The sequence below is a fragment of the Eschrichtius robustus genome, chromosome 3 (assembly GCF_028021215.1).
Source record: "Eschrichtius robustus isolate mEscRob2 chromosome 3, mEscRob2.pri, whole genome shotgun sequence".
Taxonomy (NCBI): Eukaryota; Metazoa; Chordata; class Mammalia; order Artiodactyla; family Eschrichtiidae; genus Eschrichtius; species Eschrichtius robustus.
The window spans coordinates 24,063,812-24,086,969 of record NC_090826.1 but is presented as its reverse complement, the minus strand read 5'-3'; the positions used below and the strand labels follow the sequence as shown (position 1 = coordinate 24,086,969).

At 45.2% G+C, this 23,158-nt stretch overlaps 1 protein-coding gene across 1 annotated transcript in view; it reads right to left on the bottom strand.

Moving 5' to 3' along the window:
- LOC137760541 (eukaryotic translation initiation factor 4E transporter-like) overlaps positions 1-22,877 on the bottom strand; it is a 197,549-nt gene extending 174,672 nt beyond the window's left edge. The window contains 7 exon segments of the mRNA XM_068537522.1: positions 18,617-18,751; positions 19,434-20,276; positions 20,279-20,542; positions 20,545-20,788; positions 20,790-20,975; positions 21,302-22,664; positions 22,774-22,877. Of these exon segments, the coding sequence (XP_068393623.1) occupies positions 18,617-18,751; positions 19,434-20,276; positions 20,279-20,542; positions 20,545-20,788; positions 20,790-20,975; positions 21,302-22,664; positions 22,774-22,865 (3,127 nt within the window). The 5' untranslated portion in view covers positions 22,866-22,877.
- Positions 22,878-23,158: the final 281 nt, after the last annotated feature.

Below are 23,158 nucleotides of genomic sequence, written 5' to 3'. Positions count from 1 at the left end.
AGGACACACTTGTCCCATGCAGGAGAAGCCTTGGCGGGTGTTCCAGTGCCTGGCTCCCTCCTTCCTCAGGATACAGCAGATGCTGGGATGCGGGGCCAAAGATGCACGTATCTGCTGGGACAGACACTGTTTGACTGATGGATGTCATTAGGTAGTGTTGTTCTGCTGAGAAACAAAGTGATTCGCGCAAGCTCAGTCAAAACAGCTGAAGGCAGTAGCTGAACAGAAGGGAGAGAGGGAGTGTTATTTTTACTGGCGGCAAGCCAGTGGTTGTGGATCTTTAGCAGTGAGACTTCAGTGCAATGCAAGAGGCCTGGCAGACTAGAGAGGAGGTTGGCCCTCCCCATGGTGGCCAGAGGGAATCCATGGGGAGACTAGAAAGGGGAAAGGGAGGATGAAGGGGTGAAAGAAGAGAGGGGGCAGTGAGAAGAGGAGAGTTAACTGAGAAGAAGGAGGTGGCAGAGGAAAAGGAGAAGTGACTGGGAGAGAAGGGGTGAGCAGGAAAGGGAGGAGAGAAGAGGGACGAGAGGAGGTGGAAACAGAGGGAAGGGGCTGGAGGAGGGGGGAGGGGAATATGGAAGAGGGGGAGGGTGTCCTGGATAGAAGGGGAAGAGGGTGGAGGGGATGGGAGGAGAGAGGGCGGAGGAGACAGCAGAGGGGCAAGGGGAGCAAAGAAGAAGGAAGAGGCAGAGAAGAGAAAAAAGAGGAAGAGGGAGGAAAAATGACCAGAATAATAGTGAGAGGAGCAAGAGGAAGAGGGAAGGAGAGGAGGGGAAAAGAGGGAAAGACTGTAGGAGCGACTGGGGAGGAAGGGGCAGCCACTGAAGCCAGTTTCCAAGGGCTCAGCTTGGCTGAACTCTCCAAATACGTGATGCTCTCAGAAGTTCTGAGATGAAGTGCACCCACCCTTCACGCCTGGCTCACCAGCAGGCAGGCAACCAGGAGACAAGGGGGCCCCATGGCCCAGTTTGTGCTTGTTACAAGCTCCTAGTGGCATCTAGAACAACAGGTTCCCCACTCCCAGCTCTGGTCACACTCAGGAAACAGCTCAGTCTAACTCAAAACCTGGCAGGGTCAAGTCCATGTCAGCCCCTCCTTCTACCTGAGCCAGGACAGTCTGAGGGGCAGGGCTAGAACCCACAGCTAAAGATGCCAGGGGTGGGAAGGGCATTTGAGTTTTAGAATACTTGAATTCTAGGACCAAGATGTTCTCTCTCAACTGACACCATAACTAAGTCTTCACTAAGCCCTTTGATCTTTCTCTTACAAGCTAGTTGGTTCTTGGTGGTAGGTTATGTGGAAACACCAGTTAATTCCATGGGCACAAGCCCACTGTGGCACTTTCCGACCTGTGGAATGAGTTCCTTGACCAGAAACAATGTTGTGCAGAACCATCATGGTGCATAAGACATTTTGTGAGCCCAAGAATGGCAGTGCTTGTAGACGTATTATGGACAGGAAAGGCAAATTCATATCTAGAATGTGTGTCTGTTCCAGTGACGGTGAATCCTGCCCCCTCTGTTATGAAGTGCTGCGATGTAATTAACATGCCACCAAGCATTTGGCTGTCTCCCCTGGGTAATGGGATCATACTGGGGGCTCAGTGTTGGTCTCTGCTATTGGCAGACTAGGCCCTTAGTAGTAAAGCTGGCCAGGTCACCCTTCGTAAAAGGAAGCTGTTTGTATTAAACCTATGCATAGCCTTCTTCCCTGCCACTGTGGCCACTCTGTTTATCAGCCCATTGAACAAGTGCTAGGGTGACTGGGGAAAGGGGCTGAGTGACATCCACCAAGCATGTTATTTTGTTCAGATGACTATTTAGAGCCTTCTCTGCAGTGAATGTCCTTTAAATGACACAGGACATAGTATCTTCATGGTTTGTGATGATTCTGAGAAATTCATGAACCTTGTTCTCAGACTTCCTTGTCACAAATCTTCCATCCTTTTCCTTTTAATTCACTGATCATCCAGCCAAACCCATGAATTAGTGTAGATTCATATTCCAGGCCTGGAAGACAGGGACAACCTCAGAGTGCTGACATGTCACACTCAGAGTTCTGCCAAACTGGAAGATTTTTCTTCACTTTCTTTCAAGATCCCTCCTGAGTGGGGCTATAATCTACAGCCATCCACTGTTTGATGGCAACATGCAGATTCATCCATAAACCAGGCTCGAGTTTGTTCTTCAACAAGAAGTTTGTTCTTCTTCAATAAACAGGTCATAAGAGACTCCCCATGAAGCCACAGGCAGGGAGGCAATGTGCAAGGAGTTTGAGCTACCTGCTCATGCAACTTACCTGGACCCGCCCAGTCTATTATATACCATCTCCCCTCCATATTAAATTGCCGCTGCACACACTTGATGTTCTGGCTAGGTGGCCCAGGCAACATCCAGTCCATGATGAGAAGCTCAGGTCACTTGGTCACCTGATGTACCATGTTTAGACATTACAGATCTTCCTTGATTTATGATGCGGTTATGGCCCAAGAAATCCATCGTAAGTTGAAAATATTATAAGTTGCAAATGCAGGTAATACACCCAACCTACTGAACATCATAGCTTAGCCTAACCGACCTTAAACATGCTCAGAACACTGACATTAGCCTGCATTTACATTAACTGGGCAAAATCATCGAACACAAAGTCTATTTTAGAATGAAGTGTTGAATATCTCATGTAATTTATTAAATACTCTACTGAAAGTGAAAAACAGAGTGGTTCTATGGGTACAGAATAGTTGTATCGATTGTTTACCCCTGTGATTGTGTGGCTGATTGGGAGCTGCGGCTCGCTGCCACTGCCCAGCATCACGAGAGAGTATCTTACAGCATACCGTTAGCCTGGAAAAGGTCAAAATTCAAAATTTGTTGTATGGTTTCTACTGAATGCATATCACTTTTGCACCATTGTAAAGTCAAAAAATCGTAAGTCAGACCATCATTAAGTCAGGGGCCATCTGTAGTATTTACCAAGGCCCACTAACAAGAAGGAAGCTATTTCTCAACAAAGGAATAGCTATCTTCAGAAGAAGTCAAGGATTTTTGCGCCAAAAGACTAGAGAGTCTGTGCTGTGATTCTTCTATTCGTACTTGTCAAAGGCTCCACTCTCTACAACACCCTTATTTGCCTCTGACACTTCACCTGGATCTGCTGGATCTTAAAGCCCAAGTGGAGGAGCTTGGAAATGACTGTAAGGACCCTCCTGGGGCAGGACTGTGTGTCAAGGTTGGATACTCAATGTTAAGGCAGGTAGGAAGCAAGTGGGGAGAGCAAACCATCAGGCGCCCGTGACGCAGCCGTGGCTCAAGCATCTGGGGCTGGATGCATGCGTCTAATTTGTGCTAGAGAGACCCAGCTCAGCCTCAGACAGTCCTGGACCTAGAGATTGTCATACTGAGTGAAGATAGAGATTGTCATACTGAGTGAAAATTGTCGTACTGAGTGAAGTAAGTCAGACAGAGAAAGACAAATATCATATGATATCACTTATATGTGGAATCTAAGAAAAGACTACACATGAACTTATCTACGAAACAGAAAGAGTTACAGATGTAGAAAATAAACTTATGGTTACTGGGGGGTAAGGGGGGGAGGGAGAAATTGGAAGATTGGGATTGACACATACATACTACTATATATAAAATAGGTAACTAATAAGGACCTCCTGTATAGTACAGGGAACTCTACTCAATTCTCTGTAATGGCCTAAACGGGAGAAGAATCTAAAAAAGAGTGGATATATGTATATGTATAACTGATTCACTTTGCTGTACACCTGAAACTAATACAACATCGTAAATCAACTATACCCCAATAAAAATTTTTAAAAAGGTATGGCTCTACCTGGAGACTAACAATCTCCCCATCACCCGTGGAGCCCTTCTTTGAGCCAGAACAGTGTTGGAAGTTCAACACATGTCATTGCATTTAACCTTAAAGCAACTCTGCAGACAGATATTATTGTCTCCGCATACAGATGGGGAGATGGAGACACAGAACAATATGCTGACTTACCCAGGCCACTCTGCAGTGACGCGCAGAGCCAGGATGAGGCCTCGGCTGTCTGACCTGGGAGTCAGAGGTGCTTTGACAAGAGGCCTCCGTTGAGCCACCTAACCACTCGGAACCTCAGTTTCCTCATCTGTGAAATGGGGGTTCATTCTGCAGCAGGTATTTGTGGAGCAGGCACAGAGCTGGGCTTAGGAATAGTAATTCCTGCTCCGTATGGTTTGATTAAATAAAATGAATTTATAATTTGCCCATCCCTGCATCATACACACAGTAGAATCTCAATAAATTGTATTTCTTTTTCCTTTTCAAAATCCATATCATTTTCCCATCATGGGCACATGTAGGATGGGTCAGTCGCTGCCTGGCAGGCTGAAACCTTCTTCCCCTCTTCACACTTCTGCACTTTATGTGCTGATAACATAGTTCTAACGCATTTATAAACATCAGGGTATCTTCTGCAGTCATTATCTTTTAGAGGAATATAAATTGTCTTCACGATCTGACAAACTTGCGGTTGTTCTAAGGCTCAGATGTGGTGCTGTAGGAGGGAGGTGAGGGGGAGTCTGAAGAGGCTTGGATTCATTTCCCTGGGCTGGGTAAGAAATTATACAAACCACGTGGCTTAAAACAACGGACACTTATTCTGTCACAGTTCCGGAGGCTAAAGTTCTGAAATCAAGGCATTGGCAAGGTTGGTTCCTTCTGGAGGCTCCGAGGGAGAGTCCGTTCCGCGCTTCTCTCCCAGCTTCTGGGGCTGCCGGCCGTCCTGCTCATTCTTTGGCTTGTGGCTGCATCACTCTCAGCTCTGCTTCTGTCTTCACATGGGCTTCATCTCTGTGTGTTTCCTTTTCTGTCTCTTATAAGGATACTTGTCATTGATTTCAGGCCCACCCTAATCCAGGCTGATCTCATCTTGAGATCCTTACCTTAATTACATCTACAGAGACTCTTATTCTGAGGTTCCAAGTAGACACGTCTTTTGGGGGCCACTATTCAGTCCACTACCAGGCTACTCGCTGAATGCCAGTTCTGCCTTGGCCTTGGGCAAGTCACTTTCCCTCCCTGGGTCTCAATTTCTCTTAGGTCATCTCTAAAGTTGTTTATATTTAGAATGTTCCAATAGGGTGAAAGTCCCAGGAAGTGGTCAGACCAAACTTTCTTCATTCAACAGTGACGTTCCTTCTCTGTGCTGGGCTCAGTGCTATATCCCAGGGAGACCGATGACCTCCAGCCTCGTACCCCCAGCCGCTAAGAAAAGAGGCTAGAGAGAAAGCGGACTTGACGGGAGGCGATTACAGCAGACTAGAGCAGGTGTTCCATAGGGTCAGGGTCTGCTTCATTCAGACCATCACCAGGCCTGGTCCCGAGCAGGGGCAGGATAATTCTTTTTTTAAAATCATTTTAGGTGGTGATTTTTTTTTTTTAAACTTTGGGTTTATTTATTTATTTATTTATTTATTTATTTATTTATTTATTTATTTATTTATTTATGGCTGTGTTGGGTCTTCGTTTCTGTGCGAGGGTTTTCTCTAGTTGCGGCAAGCAGGGGCCACTCTTCATCGCGGTGCGCGGGCCTCTCACTGTCGCGGCCTCTCTTGTTGCGGAGCACAGGCTCCAGATGCGCAGGCTCAGTAATTGTGGCTCACAGGCCTAGTTGCTCCGCAGCATGTGGGATCTTCCCAGACCAGGGCTCGAACCCGTGTCCCCTGCATTGGTAGACAGATTCTCAACCACTGCGCCACCAGGGAAGCCCCTGGATAATTCTTCACTGATATGTTTTGCAGCTGATAAGAGCTATGAGAGGGTGCCCCAGATATTTGTTCCCAGATGTTTGTTTCCAGAGCACAGAGGGGCAACTGGCCATGTCTTGGAGGGCCCAGATGGCTTCCCAGTGGAGGTGGTGTTCCAGCCGAGGCCTGGAGATTGAGTGACAGTGAATGAGGGGGTTGGTGGGGGCTAGGGTACTGCTCTGGGTACACGGGGCAGAGGTGAGAGACAGCTTCATCCCCTCTAGAACAGACAAGTGGTTCATAAAGGCAGTGTAGAAGGTGACACAACTTGCCTAGGTCCTGTGTCTCATAAAAGGTAGAGCCCAGATGACCCCTGGGAGTCAGACTCCAGAGCTGTTCTCAGGATAACTCCTCACTCTGCCATTTTGACACCATTACACACAGTTAGATCACAGTTATTAGAGTATATGTCATAACCCCCATTTTACAGATGAAAATGAAGAGCATTGGTTTCCTATTGCTGCTGTAACAAATTATTACAAATCTGGTGGTTTAAAACAGTACAGAGTTTTTCTCTTACAATTCTGGAAGATAGAAGTCCAGACTCAGTCTCACTGAGCTAAAGTCATGGGGTCAGCAAGGCTGATTCTTTCTGGAGGCTCTAGGGGAGCACCCACTTCCTTGCCTTTTCTGCTTCTAGAGGCTGCCCACATTCCTTGGCTCACTGACCTTTCCTTGATCTTCAAAGCAAGCATCGGGCTTCCCTGGTGGCGCAGTTGTTGAGAATCTGCCCGCTAATGCAGGGGACACGGGTTCGAGCCCTGGTCTGGGAAGATCCCATACGCCACGGAGCAACTCGGCCCGTGAGCCACAACTACTGAGCCTGTGCGTCTGGAGCCTGTGCTCCACAAGAGAGGCCGCGACAGTGAGAGGCCCGCGCACCGCGATGAAGAATGGCGCCCGCTTGCCGCAACTAGAGAAAGCCCTCGCACAGAAACGAAGACCCAACACAGCCATAAAAAAAAAAAAAAAAAAAAAGAGTATATGCCAAAGCAAGCATCGTAGCCTCTTCAAAGCACTGAACTTGTCCTCTGCTTATATCATCATATGTCCTTCTCTACCCCTGCTTACATCGTGTTCCCTTACTCTGACCTTCCTGCTTCCCTCTTACAAGGCCCATCGTGCTTACGCTGGATCCACTTGGATAATCCAAGATAATCTCCCCATCTCAAGATCCTTAACTTAATTATTCCTGCAAAGTCCCTTTTCCCATGTGAGGTAACATATTCACAGGTTCTGGAGATTAGGACAGGGACATCTTTGGGGGGCTGTCACTGAGTCTACCACACGAGGCTTAGACATGGCTGAGATGTGAGTCCCAAGATTTAGACCTATGATTAGTATACAGAGCACTCAGTGCTAACCATTGTACCGCAGTTCCTCCTTCCCTTTCTACAGGGAAGTCCCGAGCTGCCCAGTGAACCACAGCCCAATTTCAGACTCAAGAGGGTAGATCTGTGAATTGAGGTCTCACTGGGCATTTGCCCTATGGGGCAGGTATGACAGATACTGCAACCGCTGTTGTATTTGAAGCAAATGATCCCTGCAGAGCCAGGAGGTTTGTGGCTCAGAGAACTGGATGATCAGGTGATGAGGTCACTCTCTCTGTGACGTCCCCCTGTGGGCCACCCCTCCTCCCTTTCACTGCTCCACAGGGACCAACGAAGCAGCAGAAGCACCAAATAGATTTTCTGTGGATCTGGCCTCCATTGGGAGCAGCTTTAAGGATAGTGAAGGATGAGAAAAAAATTCCAAGACTTTACTCGGCAGGGGCCGGAGGGGTGGATGCACAGTTTACCAAGTGCCCACATGTGCCTGTGTCTCCTTAGATTCTCAAAACCTCCCCGGGAAGTTGGTGAGATGGGGGTGTTGCTCTCCCCTGGAAGCTGTGGCTGTAGCATGGATACGCACCGCTCCCCAGGCATACCCCAGCCTCTGCAGGAGTGGTTGAGAGTCTCCCGTGTACATGGCAGTGGGTGTTGTGGAATTGGTGAAGGAGGAAAGATTTGGGAGACAGGGGCATGGGCCCTGGGGAGACCTCTCTGAGTTGCCTCAGGAACATAGACCAAGGGGAGAGAGAGGAGGAGAGACATCCAACAGGTACCACATGGTAAGTGTAGCTCACCTGGCCAGGTGCCATAGACACGTGGCAGGGCCTGGGCCTCCTTCTTCTCTGTGCACCTGGAGTGGCACAAGTCCTGGCACCAAGCAGGGGTCTGTAATGGCCAAGGAATGAATAGATGAATGGATAAATGAATGGATGAATGGATGGATGGATGGATGAGTGGATGGATGGAAGATGAATGAATGAATGAATGGATGAATGGATGGGTGAATGGATGAATGGATGGATGGATGAATGAATAAGGAGAGTAAGAAAGGGAGTGCAATATGGTGGTTAGGAGAGCCAGGCCTAGAGAGCCTCTGGAACCAGGCCTGGGTTTAAATCTTGGCTCTGTCAGTTGTTAGCTGTGATCTTGACCCAGTTTTATCCTCTGAGCTGCAGTTTCCTCATCTGTAAAATGGGAATGATAATAAAATCATCTATCTCATAGGGCTATTGCGAGAATCCCAGGAGCCAATGGGTGAAGGCACTTAGATCCAGCCCCGGCCCATCATGAGCTCTCAGTAAATCCTAGTTATTATTACGACAAGGACGGTTTCTAGATTCCTGGAGTGCTTAAATATAGCAATTGATAAATTGCAGCAGAAAGGAGGTTCCTGCTGGTGTCTGGCTTAAAGTCTTCATGCTGCAGCTTGATCCTCACGCCTCTCACTCGCCAGCCACGCTTCTCATCTCAGACCTTCCAGGAGGGCAGATTCAGAACTGATGGCACGCGCAGCCCAGATCACACTGAGAGGCCCAATCAGTCAGTGCATCTGCAGCCCTGAAGTGACTCCCGCCTCAAATCAATGATGTTTACAAAGTTGGGAGGGAGGATTGTGATTTCTTTTTCCTTCGTCCATCTCCTTTCTGGAACAAGCAACCATCTCTCTTGCAAGCAAATGCCTGCTTCTCAGGCCCTGGGAGGCTGGTGGGATCTGTCTGGGTGGGTCCTGATGTCTTGTTTCAGTTCCGCACCTGGACTGAGCCCTGGGTGAGGTGCTTCACACCTGGGACTTCACCCCTCCCCCAGCAGCCCTGTGAAGTACAGTTTCAGGAGGGTTGAGTTACTTACCCAACAATGCAGAGCTATGAAATGACAGAGCCTCAATTGGAGCCTGGGACTCTGATTGCACCCAGCAGCTAACACCTGTTGAGTTCTGTTACTGCTCTAAATGCCCGTATTCAGTATGGCGAATGGTCATCTCCATTTACAGATGACGAAACTGAAGCTCAGAGTGGTAAAGTAACTGACCCCCAGTCACCCAGAGGTAAATGGATTTGCTGGCATTCAAAGTCAGGAAGTCTGTTTTCCAAACCCCCCACTCTAAATGCCTAAGCTTCCGCTGCCTGGCAAGTCCGTGCTCTTCGTGCTTCTACATGCCACTCCGTGTTGTCCATCCCACCCATTTCCATCTGATGCTAGAATTGCCTCTCAGGAGCCTGTGCCTGACCCCGTCCCTACCTGGAGTTCACTGCCCTCGGGTACCGCTTTCCTTCCGTAGGCTTGTCACTCAGCGCAGCTCAGTGACTCACTGAGGTCACCCAGCTTAGAAAATTCCAGAGCAGAACTTGAACCCAGGTCTATCTGGCTCTAAAGCAGATTGATCCTCTTCTTCCTGAGCTATGGTGTCCCTCAAAACAATCAGGAAATCTGCCAAAGGCAGAGAGGTTAGGTGAGTTGCTGGAGAGGGGGAAGACAGGTGCCACAGGCCACTGTGAGCCTAAGAACTGGGGAGGGTTTGAGAAGGGGCCACATCCTGATGGGTGGATGGGATCCAGGAGGCCAGAGGGAAGGGAGGGCCCGCAGGTACCCAGGCAGAGGTGAGAAGGTGAGATGGAGGAGCCATGGAAAAACAGCACAGCCAGGTAGGTGAGGGGGAAGAGGAGAGCAGACAGGAGGAGGAGCTGACCAGAGAAGGATGGACCCAGACGCATGGGGACTTCGGCATTAGGCTGACCTTGGGCTTGAAGCTCAGCTCCACTTCTCATGGCTTCTCCATCCTCTGGGGCCTTCTCGCCTCTGCCTGGGTACCTGTTGGTCCCTCCCTCTCTTTGGCCTCTTGCAGTCTGTCCATCCATCAGATGTGACATTTCTTGAAACCCTCTCCAGTTCTCAGGCTCACAGATGCTGGTGGGGAAGGGGATACTTCACAAAGGGTAACTAAGAATAACGATAACAATGCAGCCAGGCAATTATGCTACAAGTTAAGGATGGACATACAATCACGACACCCTGACTACTCCCCCACACTCTGCCAAAAATTAATCTTGCCTTTAAAGAGCTCCATTTCCCCAGAGGATGAACCACCATATTAGAGAAGGCCCTTCCCTGCAAAGATAGAACAAGCAGACCAATAAAACTCCCCTGGTTTTGGCATTGCTTTGGAAATCGATGAGCTATGACTGCAAATCCAGCCTCTGTTGGCAGCTGCCTAATTTTAGCTGGATCTTTGCAGGCTTCTCACTGGGCTCATCCGCCCCCGCGACTGGCAGAACAGTTCCCAGAGCATCATTGATCTTTTGACTAAAGTGTCCTAATGAAATACAAATCTGTTTTCACTTAAAAAGCCATCTGTCATGGCAGCACAGAAGAAATGCTACCAGGAGAACAATAACCATAATTTCATTTTAAGACTCAACCTTCCTCCTCCTTTTCCTGCCAGAAAAAAATCAATATCTTTTACTGTTTCATTTTGTCGCAGAGCAATCGGGGGAAAGCCATCAATAGGGTGCTAAAGGTATTTTCAATTATATGCAAACTCCCTGTTTTAAGGGCCCTTGGCCTCTTGGAATGAGTTAGCACCTATTTGCATGAGGGAGTTAGCCAAAACTTATTCTGTGTTTCTGTCCTGGGGCACTCTGCCTGGGTAAGTGGCTAAGGGGGTGACAGGTGTGCAGGATTCCCAGAGGGCCTGGGGTCCCAGAATATGCAAGCACCAGCCCTACAGAGCATCAGGCATTCCTGGGTGGAATGGGCAGAATAGGCAAAACTGATCACTGTCTTGCAGCCCAGAGCCCAGGTGGTGGGAATTTCCAGGAAAGGGAGGAGGGAAGGTCTGCTGCTTGCAGGGGGAGAGTGGGCAGCACATGTTTTCCTGGCAGGACTGGGTCATCAAGCCTGACCCTCTGAGTGCCCAGTCACCTCATCCTTTTAAGTGGGACCTTTGAGACACAAGGAGGAAGAACTGACTTGTCCCAATGTCAGCCAGCAAGTTGAGAGCAGAAAGAGGAAAGCAGGCATTCCCTCTAGTTAGCTCCTTAGGGAGAGATGGCACTTTAGGCATTGAATATTGGGGATATATATGTCTTTCCAGCCTGCATTTTACATGCCCCGAAGTCTGGACTTATGTTGGAAGATACTTTAGGTATATTTTAAAAAATCAATTTTATTGAGATGATGTAGACGTAATAAAGCTCAGCAATTTTAACTGTACGGTTTGATGAGTTTTGACATATGTATATAGTTTTTTAACTATCTCCACAATCACAGTGTTCACATTTCCATTAACCCCCAAATTCCTTCCTGCCCTTTTGCAGTCAATCCCTTCCAATAACCCATAGCCTTTGTCAACTAATCTGCTTTGTCACTAAGTTTTTTTCTTTTCTAAAATTTCATGAGAATGAAATTGTACAGTATTTAGTCTTTTGTGTCTTTTTAAAATTCGGCACAACGACATTAAGATTCATCTATAACATTTATCAGTTGTTTTTATCTTTTTTTTGGAGCAGTAGTCCATTGTATGGATATTCCACATTTTGTTTATGTATTCATGAGCTGATGAACTTTTTTTTCCAGTTTTTGGCTAGTATGAATAAAGGGACTATAAATATTCTCACACAAGTCTTTGTGTAGATGTTTGTATTCTTTTCTCTTGGTAAATTAGTGGAATGAGTCAATCATATAGTAGGTGCATATTTAACTTTTAAAAAATCGTCAAACTGACTTCTAAAGTTATACCATTTTGCATTCCCATCAGCAATGTATGAGAATTTCAGAGGTTCAACATTCTTGTCAACAATTAGTATTGTCAGGCTTCTTAACTTTAGCCATTTTATTGGGTGTATGGTGCTACCTCCTTGTGGTTTTAAGTTGCATTTCCCTAATAGCAATGATGTTGATTACCTTTTTCAAATGCTTATATGCCATTATATATTTTCTTTAGTGAATTATCTATTCAAATCTTCTACCTATTTTATTGTTGACTTGTTAGTGCTCTTTATATATTCTTGATGCATATGAATTTTACAGTCAGACTGTCCATTTCAACAAAATGTTAGTTGAGATTTTTATTGGGATCACATTGTATCTGTATGTCAATTTTGGGATAATTTACATCTTCATAATATTGTTTTCAGTTCCATGAACATGGGATATTCTTCATTTATTTGGGCTTCCTTTAATTTCTGTCAGCAATATATTTTTTAAAATTTCACATGTTTTGCTAGATTTATCTCTTCATGTGACATTCTATAATGGTATATGTTATATAGTATGTTTTAAATGCATTTATAAATGGTATCTTGACAATCTTAGCCTTTTAATTTCAATTTTTAGATCATTCCATTTAAGGTAATAATAGATATGGTTGGATTTAAATCCACCATATTACTATTTGTTTCTGTTTGCTCCATCTGTCCATATCTATTCTACTTATACTGCCTTCCATTGAATTAATTAAATTTTAATAAATTCATTTTAATCTCTATTATTGGTTTATTAGCTATATTACTTATATTTATTTATATTTTTACTGGTTGCTCAAGCATTTATAATGTACAACTTTAATTTATCTATCTGTAAATAATACTATAATAGTATAAGAACTTTATAACAGTAAACTTACATTTCCCCCCTCATGCTTTGTGCTATTGCTTTCTTACCTTTTACTTCTACATATATTACAAAGCCCACAATACACTGTTATTGTTTGTACTTTAAACAATCATCCTAAAGAGTAAAATATGAGAAAAAATCATGTTTACCGTTCTAGCTCTTGTCCTTCAGTTGTGTAGATCCTAATTACGATGTGTTATCATTTTCCTGTACCCCTAGGACTTTCTTCAACATTCTTTGAAGGGCAGGTCTGCAGGTGTTGAATTCTCTCATCTACTCTGAAACAGTCTTCATTGCTTCCATTTTCAAATATTTCCACTGGGTATACAATTCTATGTTCATATTTTAAAATTTAATCTTTCTTTCCATTAAGGATTCTGGGAGATTTTTGATTGCTGATTCAATCTTCTTCCTAGTTTTGGATCTATTCAGATTTTCCATTTTCTCATATTTTTTAAGATGTCAAAGCAATCTATAGATTCAATGAAATCCTTAAAAATCCCAATCCCATTTTTTTGCAGAAATAGAAAAATCTATCCTAAAATTCATATGGAATCTCAAGGAAACCTGGATAGCCAAAACAATTTTGAAAAAGAAGAACAAAACTAGAGGACTCCCACTTCCTGATTTTAAAACTTACTACAAAGTTACGGTAATTAAAACAGATTGGTACTGGCATAAAGACAGACATGTAGATCGAAATAACAGAATAGAGAGCCCAGAAATAAATCTTTGCATATATGGTCAAATAATTTTTGACAAGGGTGCCAAGATCATTCAATGGAGAAAGGAGAGTCTTTTCAAAAAGTGATGCTGGAGAAACTGAACATCCACACACAAAAGAATGAAGTTGGACCTAATGCCATATACAAAAATTAACCCCAAATGGATCAAAACCTAAATGTAAAACCTAAAATTATATAACTCTTAGAAGAAAACATGGGGCAAAAGTGTCATGACATTGGATTTGACAGTAATTTCTTGGATATGACATCAAAGGCACAGGCAACAAAAGAAAAAACACAGACAAGTTGGACTTCATGAAAATTTTAAAATCTGTGCACCAAAAGAGAATGTCAACATAGTAAAAAGGTAACCCACAAAATGGAAGAAAATTATTTGCAAATTATATATCAGCTGTATTGAAATTTTAATTAGGGTATAATGTCCTTCTTTGTCTCTTATGACTCTTAAAATTTAAAATCCATTTTGTCTGATATTAATACAGCCACTCCTACTCTCTTTTAGTTATCATTCCCTCATTTTCAACTTATTTGTGTCTTTTGGTCTAAACTGAATCTCTTGTAAATAGTTTGTTTATGTATTTTTATCCATTCTGCTGATGTCTGTCTTTTGATTGGAGAGTTTAATTCATTTAAATTACTTCTGTAATTTTGCTATTTGTTTTCTATATGTCTTACAGCTTTTTTTGTTCCTCATTTCCTATATTACTGTTCTCTTTTGTGTTTAGTTTATTTTCTGGTAATGAAATGTTTAAATTCTTTTCCAGTTTCTTTGTGTATATTCTATAGCTATTTTCTTTATGGTTACAATGGGGTTACAGTTAACATCCTAAAATTATAACACTCTAATTTGAACTTTTTAAAATAAATTTATTTATTTATTTTTGGCTGCATTGGGTCTTTGTTGTGACATGCGGGCTTTCTGTAGTTGTGGAGAGCAGGGCTACTCTTTGTTGCAGTGGGCGTGCTTCTCATTGCGGTGGCTTCTCTTGTTGCAGAGCATGGGCTCTAGGAGTGCGGGCTTCAGTAGTTGTGACACGAGGGCTCAGTTGTTGTGGCTCGCAGGCTCTAGAGCACAGGCTCAGTAGTTGTGGCGCACGGGCTTAGTTGCTCCGCATCATGTGGGATCCTACTGGCCAGGGATCGAACTCGTGTCCCCTGCATTGGCTGGCGGGTTCCTGACCGCTGCACCATCAGGGAAGTCCTCTAATTTGAATTTATATCAGTTTAACTTCAATAACTTACAAAACTCTGCTCCTTTATAGCTCTGTCTCCACCTCTTTTGATTCCGAAGTCAAAAATTACTTTTTTACACATTGTGTGCCTCAAAACATAAATTCATAATTCTTTTAAATACATTAGAGGCTTTAATTATGTAGAAAACAGAATGTGGAGTTACAAACCAAAGTTACAATAATACAAACTTTTAGCTTAATAATTTTTAAAATGTGTTATTTCCTTAAATCATGTGGAAAACAAAAGGTGGAGTTGCAAACCATTGTTACAACATTATCAACTGTTTGTTGTTCCTTTTTTTTTTTTTTTTTGCAGGGACAGTTTCTGTTTATTTTCTTCCTTTGAATAGAGCATACTTTCCTGTTTCTTTGTATGCCTCATAATTTTTGTTGAAAACTGGACATTTAAATCTAATGATGTGAGAACTTTGAAATTAGATTCTCCCACTCCCCCAGGGATTATGTTTTTGTTAGTTTTGTTTTGTTTGGCTGTTTATTGTTTTAGTGATTAATTGCTGTAAGCTGTCTCTGTGCTAAGGATCAGCCTGAGGTATAAACTAAAGGTCTTCTCAGGTCTTTTTTGAATCTCTCCCTGGGCATGCATGGTCACTTTCTAATTTTCCCCATATATGTAATTGTCTTTGAATGTTCTAGTCTTTAATGTCTGGTTCCCAAAAGGGGAAAATGAGAATAATGAAAATGGGAGGAAAAAAGTGCCAGCCCTTTAGGTCCCCTGGCAATCACTTCAGCTGGAGGAGAAGGGGCCTGCAACAATTAGTGGAGGTTCCACAAGAATGACTGCCCACCTCTTTGCACCTCTGTCATCAGAAGCATCAATCAGTGATCAGAGCACTGATCTCTGACATTTAGAGGACAGGGTCCTTTTTGCCTACCTTGGCTCCTGCAAGTTGTGTTCAAATTGTTTGAAGAACGTGTGCATAACTTCCTCCCACCTGGTTGGGAATGGGGGATGGGTGCTGCCACTGTGCTAAGAGCTTAATTCAACCAGAATTTACTATCCAAGACCTCCCCTGGAAATTGAAAACCTTAAACAGACCCCAGAATTCTAAAACAGCTACCAGGCAGATTCTGCCAGTGCAATTGCCGTCTAGGTGGGGAGGCAGATTCCTGGTGCTTCTTTCTCTGCCGTCTTCCTGTGATTCATTGACCATTGTTTCTCAAAATATTTTTTCCTGTCCCCAACCTTCCCCCATATCCTCTTCTTCTGGAACTTCAGTTATAGGTATGTTGGGCCATTTGATGTTGTTCCATAGGTTACTGATATTTTATTCATTCTTTAATTCTTCAGGTTTTTTTCTCTCTGACTTATTTTGGATAATTTCCTTTGTTATGTCTTCAGTTTTGCTGATCTTTTCTGTTTCAGAATCTAATATGCTGTTTATCCCATCACTTGTAAAAACAATTTTTTTTTTTCATTTCAGAAATTATTGGTTTTCAGTTATAGATGTTTTATTTGGGTTTTTTAAACAGCCTGATTTTATTATCTTTTGCTTTCTTAAACATAGAGAGTATATTTACAGTAGCTGTTTTAACATCCTTATTTACTATTTCCAATATGTCTGTCATTTTAGGATTCCTTTCTATTTTTGTTTGCTTGTTTGTTTGTTTGTCTGTTTTTGGTGGTTATAAGTCGTATTTCCCTGCTTCTTTGAATGTCTTGTAATTTTTTGTTAGATGCTGGACATTGTGATTATGTGTTTTTGGCTGCTAGATTTTTTCATATTTCTATCAATAGTACTGAATTTTCTTCAGGGAAACAGTTAAATTATTTTAAATCAGTTGGATACATTTGAGACTTGCTTTTAAGTTTGTTACAGCAGATAGAGAACAGAGTTTATTTTAGGGCTAATTAACACCATTTCTAATCCAATAGCCTTCTGAGGCTTCTACATCATGTTTTATTTATATTGAGGTCTTTCCACTCTAGCAGACAAGAACAAAAGTGCTCCCCAGCCCTGTGAAATCTTCAAGAATTTCTCTGTATTCCCTATGCTGCTGGTTCTTTCCCTGGCTCTGGGCACTTTCCTGTCACGTGTACACAGATCATTACTCACATAAATTCTTGAGGGGATCCTTCTGTACGTCTTTGGAGCTCCCTCTCTGTGCAGCTCCCTCTTCTCCAGTGGTCTGTTTTCCCAGTTTTAGCCACATTGACCTTCTCAAAACTCTGGTATCTTTCTCCTCAAATCATCAAAACTGCCAGGCTCTGTTGGAATTCTCATTTCATTCTTTGCAGCCTGGAAGCCACCTCCAGGGAGTGAGCCAGGACAGTCATAAGGCTCAGTTAACTTGTTTCCCTTCTCCCTGTGATCACAATCCTGTGCAGCCAGTTATCTAATGTCTATTGTTTGACATGTTTTGTTCACTTCTTAGTTGCTTAACATGGGAGGGTAAGTTCCATTCCTGTTAGTTCATCATGGCCAGAAGCAAAAATCTCACATAATTTCCCTGTGGTTTTTATGTATATTTTTATGTCATTATCATTGAGTCCATTTTTTTCAAAATTGAATTCGACATAGAACCCCCGAATCTACAACTGATGGCCATAGAGCTTCTCAGAGTGAGTGAAAAAGGGGTCTGAGGCTGCCTACATCTGCTCTCCCTTCACCCCTACTCTGACCCCCCCAACGTATCTCAAGGGAGGCAAGCCAGCGAACACATTTGGCTTACGAGATAAACTTTATCCCCTTTAGCCTGGTATTCAAGGGCCTTTGCTGCATGTCCCCTCTGACCCCCTCACCTCATCTCCTGGCCCTCTGCTTTACTCTGCTCACCCCCATGAGGTTGCTCCCTACTTGATACTCCAGCTCCATGGAGCTTTTTACCATCCCCTTATGCACCTCTGTGCCTTTGCTTGTGCTGTTCCTTCTATTCCCACCTGGCCAGTAGACAGCATTACATCTCACATAGGACCAGGCAGTGAAGTTAGCACATACCATTGAGATGCAGAGTGCTGGGCAAAACTGCCTTCATTCTCTAAGTCACTATCTATTTCCTTTTTAAAAATCTTATTGAACACGTATAGCTGAAGTCATAGAAGTGTCCTTTGTCTACACTGATTGCTAAGCTCTTCAGCATCTTATTCAATTTTTAAACTATAAAACTATTCTCAGCTTTCACACAAGCCTGACACATAGTAGTTTGTCAATAAATATCTGTAGAATAAATGAGGGAAGAGGCACAGGATTTCAGGAGGGAGGAATCACCTGAGCAGAGGAAACAGGCCAGAATAAGCATGGCTCAACTGGGGAACAGGGCAAAGAACAGAGCAGATTTAAGACGGGAGGAGAGATGATAGGCACAGGAGAAAGGGCCTCGATTAATCTCTGCATTCAAATTCTGACTACTCTTTTCTGTGTGACTTTGGGTAAATTACTTAGCTTCTTCGGGCCTCTGTTTTCCATAAAATAGGGATCAAAATGTCTACCTCACAGTGTTCTTGTGGAGTTGAAACAGAGTATGCATTAGGTCTTACAATATGAAATGATTGATATTTGACTATTTTTGACCTATAAATGCTACAGAAGCCTAAGCCCAGGTGACAAAAATCCCAGGAGGCCCTGTCCCTCCTCAGCCCTGACTGCCCCCTCCAGGGATGAGGTCCACATTTGAATGTGTAAGGGTTGTGGCTCTTTTGCATCAGAAGCTAACATGTCTGCTGTCCCTGCTTTAACTGTGCCCTGCTGGCCTGTTCAGAGCCTGGCGTCCTCTCAGGTGGCACCAAAGAGCCTGCGACCTGGGAAGCACAGAGGATTTCTCAGATGTTGCCACAAGGCAGCTGCAGCTAGCATTGCAGATCAAGGCTTCAGGGCTCTCATTTTCTTTATTTTTCCAGACAATTGAAGCCTTTTAACTGACAATTTGCCTCATACCAGATGAATGTGGGAACTGGATTTCTGCAAGGCAGGTCTTGGCAAGGTCCCCAATGGATGTGTGAACCTTTCCCATGTCCAGAGCTCCCAGGACGCCTTTGAGGAGGTGGGGACGGGGAGCAGGAGGGCAGGAGCCTGGAGGGAGAAGGCGGATGAAGTGGAGCTGCCAAGCAGTCTGTTTACTCCCATTCGCTGCAGGTTACCTTTAAATGGGATAAAATCATCCTCTAATCCCCTTTATCTCTGTTCAGCACTTCTAGAAAAGAACTACTTGACATTTTAGGTGAATGTAAATATGTAAGAATGAAAGGCGCATGATACTCAGTGGCAACTGTAGGATGGAGAAATCTGAGAGCATGCACAGTATGTGCCTCCTTCATGGCTTGAAAATGGAACCAGGTGAGGTGAAGGGGGAGCTGATGCCTTGACTTTTACTACGTAAAGGTAGTATCAGCTACTTTTACGTACAGCTGTATAAGTTCAAAAAAGCTATCCTATATGTATGTACAAAAGTTGTTTATACACAGGTCTGTACATAAGGGTCTATACATTTATTTCCTCGGAACTCTTAAGGTGCCACCTCTTGGTGAAGACATCAACACTTCATTCACATATCTTACAAAAAAAAAGTCTGTTTCCGGGACTGACAACACTGCATCTTGTATTCAGACCATGTAGGCTCCACTCGATCGGTTAAGTTCCTTCCATCATAATGCAGACCACACCAGGTGCCTGGGTGCCCTTAAACAGCTTCGCACAGAGTGCTGCAAAGTAAGAGCCCATAAACCAACATGAGATGAGGAAGCAGAGTCCTGACCAGGGTTCCACGAGAAGCTGCTTAGGCAAGCCTGCTGCCCTGCTCGCTGTCGGTACTCCAATTCATCTACACTGACGACTTTGGCGGGCGTGGAGGGCAGGGGCTGCTGTAGCACATCTGAGCCACACCGTTTGGCAAGGCCCACGGGGGAACTGCTCCTCTGGCTGGGGCGGTGCTCTAGCTGGCAGTGCACGTGGGGCAGGCCTAACCAGCTGGGCACATTCTGAGGAGTCGTCTGAACGCTGACAGCAGCTGCCTGGGAACCAGATCCTAGAGGATGAAGAACTGAGCGCTGTACCTGCTGTTGCATCATTGCCAGATGCAGAGGTGTCCTGGGACGAAGGTTTAGGAGAGGGTGACTAGTGGCAGGTAAAGGGTAAAAGGATTGACCCAGGATTGGGCCAGCTATTCCCTGTAAATGGTTCAGGTCCATCCCAGGAGAGAGCACACCAGCTTGGAGCAAACTTGCAAGATGCTGTGGATGTACTCCCTGGGCCAGCATCCTTTGGACCAACCCTGGGTGAAGCTGGAGAGCAGGCTGAACAATGGGGACGTGGGGGACAAGGGGGACTTGGTGGGCAGGGTGGAGAAGAGGTGTTCCTGGAACTGGGGATGCCAAGGTGGGTGTTTTTCTCCCAGTTGCTTTAGGTCGGTAATTTTGTTCTTTGGTGTAACGATTGGTCCGGGATAGTGGGGTGGAAGATGTAAACCACTGTAGGGTTGACAGTTTGGGGTTTGTGGTGGGAGAAGAGTCTTGATCAGCAGTGGGCACAGACCTGGATGACAGAAGGTTCTGTTCACTGGGCTTCTGAGTGTCCTCTTCACTGTCACCGAGAGCTGATTTCCAGATGCTGGCTCCTCCTTGCTTTTCTCTTTGCTCTCGTATATCTTATGAATCACTGAGGTAGGAGTGAGGGAAGGAGAAAGCATGCTTGTGATGGAGGCGGCTGGGGCAGGGGAAGAGGAATTCCCTCGGTGCACAGATGCTGGTGACTTGGTCACTCATGGTCGCCTGTTTCTGAATCCATCTCTGGTTCTGTCCACCTGCGGTTTACCAAAACCAAGCTGGTAGAAGTTTGTTGCCTGCACCGCAAAGTCATGTGGCAGGCCAGCCCCTCCAAAGCTGCCTGTTGCAATTCTAGCTGGCTCATCTGCGCTGTGACAGGGCTCATGGGCTTGCACATGCCTTGGAATGGATCTCCGAGAAGCTGCTGTGGTCCTGGTGTGAAACAAATTGGTGATGGTATTCTGGGACCAAGGTAGTCTGCTGAGTCTGCTCTTGTCTGAAACACCTGTGACGAGGGAAGAGAGGGTACTCTTTGGCCCAGCAAAGATGTCTTAGGCTCCAAGCTCCCCCATAAGGCCACTCAGAGGATTGGAAGAAGCAGGTCTCTGAACAGGTGGACCCAGAAGTTCCTGCAGGATGTTCTCAGGGACAGCCTGGCCTGGAATGTCAGCAGGGGACATCAGATGGCTTTCAAGTGTTCGGCTGACTTTGGGCTGAGAAGGCAAAGTCCCACTTGCCTTCATGGTGCTCACTAGCTTTTTTTTTTTCCCAAGAATCCCTGTTTTTTAAAAATTTATTTATTTATTTATTTTTGGCTGTGTTGGGTCTTCGTTTCTATGTGAGGGCTTTCTCTAGTTGCGGCAAGCGGGGGCCACTCTTCATCGCGGTGCGCAGGCCTCTCACTATCGCGGCCTCTCTTGTTGCGGAGCACAGGCTCCAGACGCGCAGGCTCAGTAGTTGTGGCACACAGGCTTAGTTGCTCCGTGGCATATGGGATCTTCCCAGACCAGGGCTTGAACCCATGTCCCCTGCGTTGGCAGGCAGACTCTCAACCACTGCGCCACCAGGGAAGCCCCCTCACTGGCTTTTTGAACACAGTCATATCTCCATCTTCTCTGAGCTGTGGATTGCTGCTCACAGTACCCAGGGTCTCCTCTAAATGCTCCGCTACAAAGGGAATCGAATTCTACACCTGCTAGTCCACCGTCAAGCCCTTGAGCCCTACTTCTACCTCTTCCACCGAAAGCACAACCCCTGAATGTGAACTCTCTATAAGCTTTTCTTTATTTGCAGAAAGGCTGGAAAGGAGGGGTTTTACATCCACTTTGGCTTTCTGTAGCATTTCTAGAATATCCACTTTGTTTTCAGCATGGTCTTCTAATGGTATAGGAGCAAAATAATTCCCCGTGTTCTGTCTGGGAGAGAGGATGGCTTGTTCCAGACCTGCAAGTCTCTCCAGCTCTTCATGCATTGTTGACCCAAGACTGCTGGATCAGCTTCCTGATCAGCTCAGGTTAGGGAACCACCTACTGAACCAACTGGCAGAGACGGACCCTTCTCCCAAAACATCTTTTATCACTGAAGCCAAGCATGGAACCTTATCAAGGTTAAAGGACTCATTAAAGTCAGATTCTCCTGGGGACTGCTCGGGCAAGACGACATCCCTTGGCGCTGCCTGGTCAGCAGCTGGCTCCTGTTAGAGGAGGACCTCCACCTCATCCTCTTCGGCCACTCCTCCACTGCACTCGACTATGCCTTCCTTCACAGAGGCTGTCCGTCGCCTCGTTCTTTTTCTCCCCTTATGATCTTCTTCCAGTATCTTATCATCAAAGCCAGTCAGCTCAATGGTTTCAGACTGACTTGTGGGTCCAGCTGAGAACCATTCCAGTTCTTCTTCTGTGTAGGAATCATTTCTTCTTCGCTCAAAGACAGGCTTACTATTCACAAACTCCCTCCTGAAAAGCTTGTCCTTGTGGTCCCTCTCTCGGTCTCTGTGTCTCAAGTCTCGCAGGTCCTTATGGCTAAGACGGTGATCCTTCTCAAAGGTCGGAGGAGAGATTACCTTCCCACTGCCAATCCTTCGTCCGCCAAGCAGGCGGAGCACGTCACTGTCTTTATCCAATGGGCTTCCTGAGTGCCGGGAGCTAACAACAGCTGTCACGTGGCAGCGCCCTCTAAAGCTTCGTCTCTGTGGGCTGAGAACAACATCTAAGTCATTTTCTTTCACATGCTCTCGAGGATCTACTATCCTGCACACCAGGGAAGGCCGATCTGTATCCAACTCTTTCTTCAGACTTTCCACTGGCGAGCTCCACCCTGAAGCTGGGTAGAGGGAGGCATGCCACTTCTCAGGGTCCTAGACACCATCACTGTCGTATTTCTCAGAGAGGCACGAAGACCTCTGTTTGGAATGAGGGAGTTCTTTGATACCCAAGAGCTCCTCCCTAGGCAAGCGCACTAAAGCGTATTCCTGTGGGGAGTTCGCCTCTCAAGGAAACATCAATACAGAGGACACTGATGTCTGTGGGCATCCCAGAGCTGAAATCCTTATTTTTTGTATAGTGAAGGGGGGATTTGGAGGCCGGTTGCTTCTTCAGGTCAAGGAAAGTATCTCCATTTTCTGTTTCACCCACACTTCTGTCCATGGCTGCTTGGTCTACAGTTTCCAGTGTCTCGGCCGCCGTTCCTCTCTCTGCCCCTCGTGCCGGTCTGAGGGCTGCTCTGCGGGGCCTTCACTCTCACCTCCCAACCCCCAAAACCCAGTTTTCTCCTCTGAGAAATAGAGATGACCATAGCACTCAGCTCCTAGGGTGGCTGTGTCCACACACACACACATCTCCATCATTTATCATCACCTTCTTATTGTTATTACTATGTCCACCTGCAGTGTGAGAGCGCCTCCTGAGCGGCAGAGCCAAGAGGCCCACTTCTGACCTTG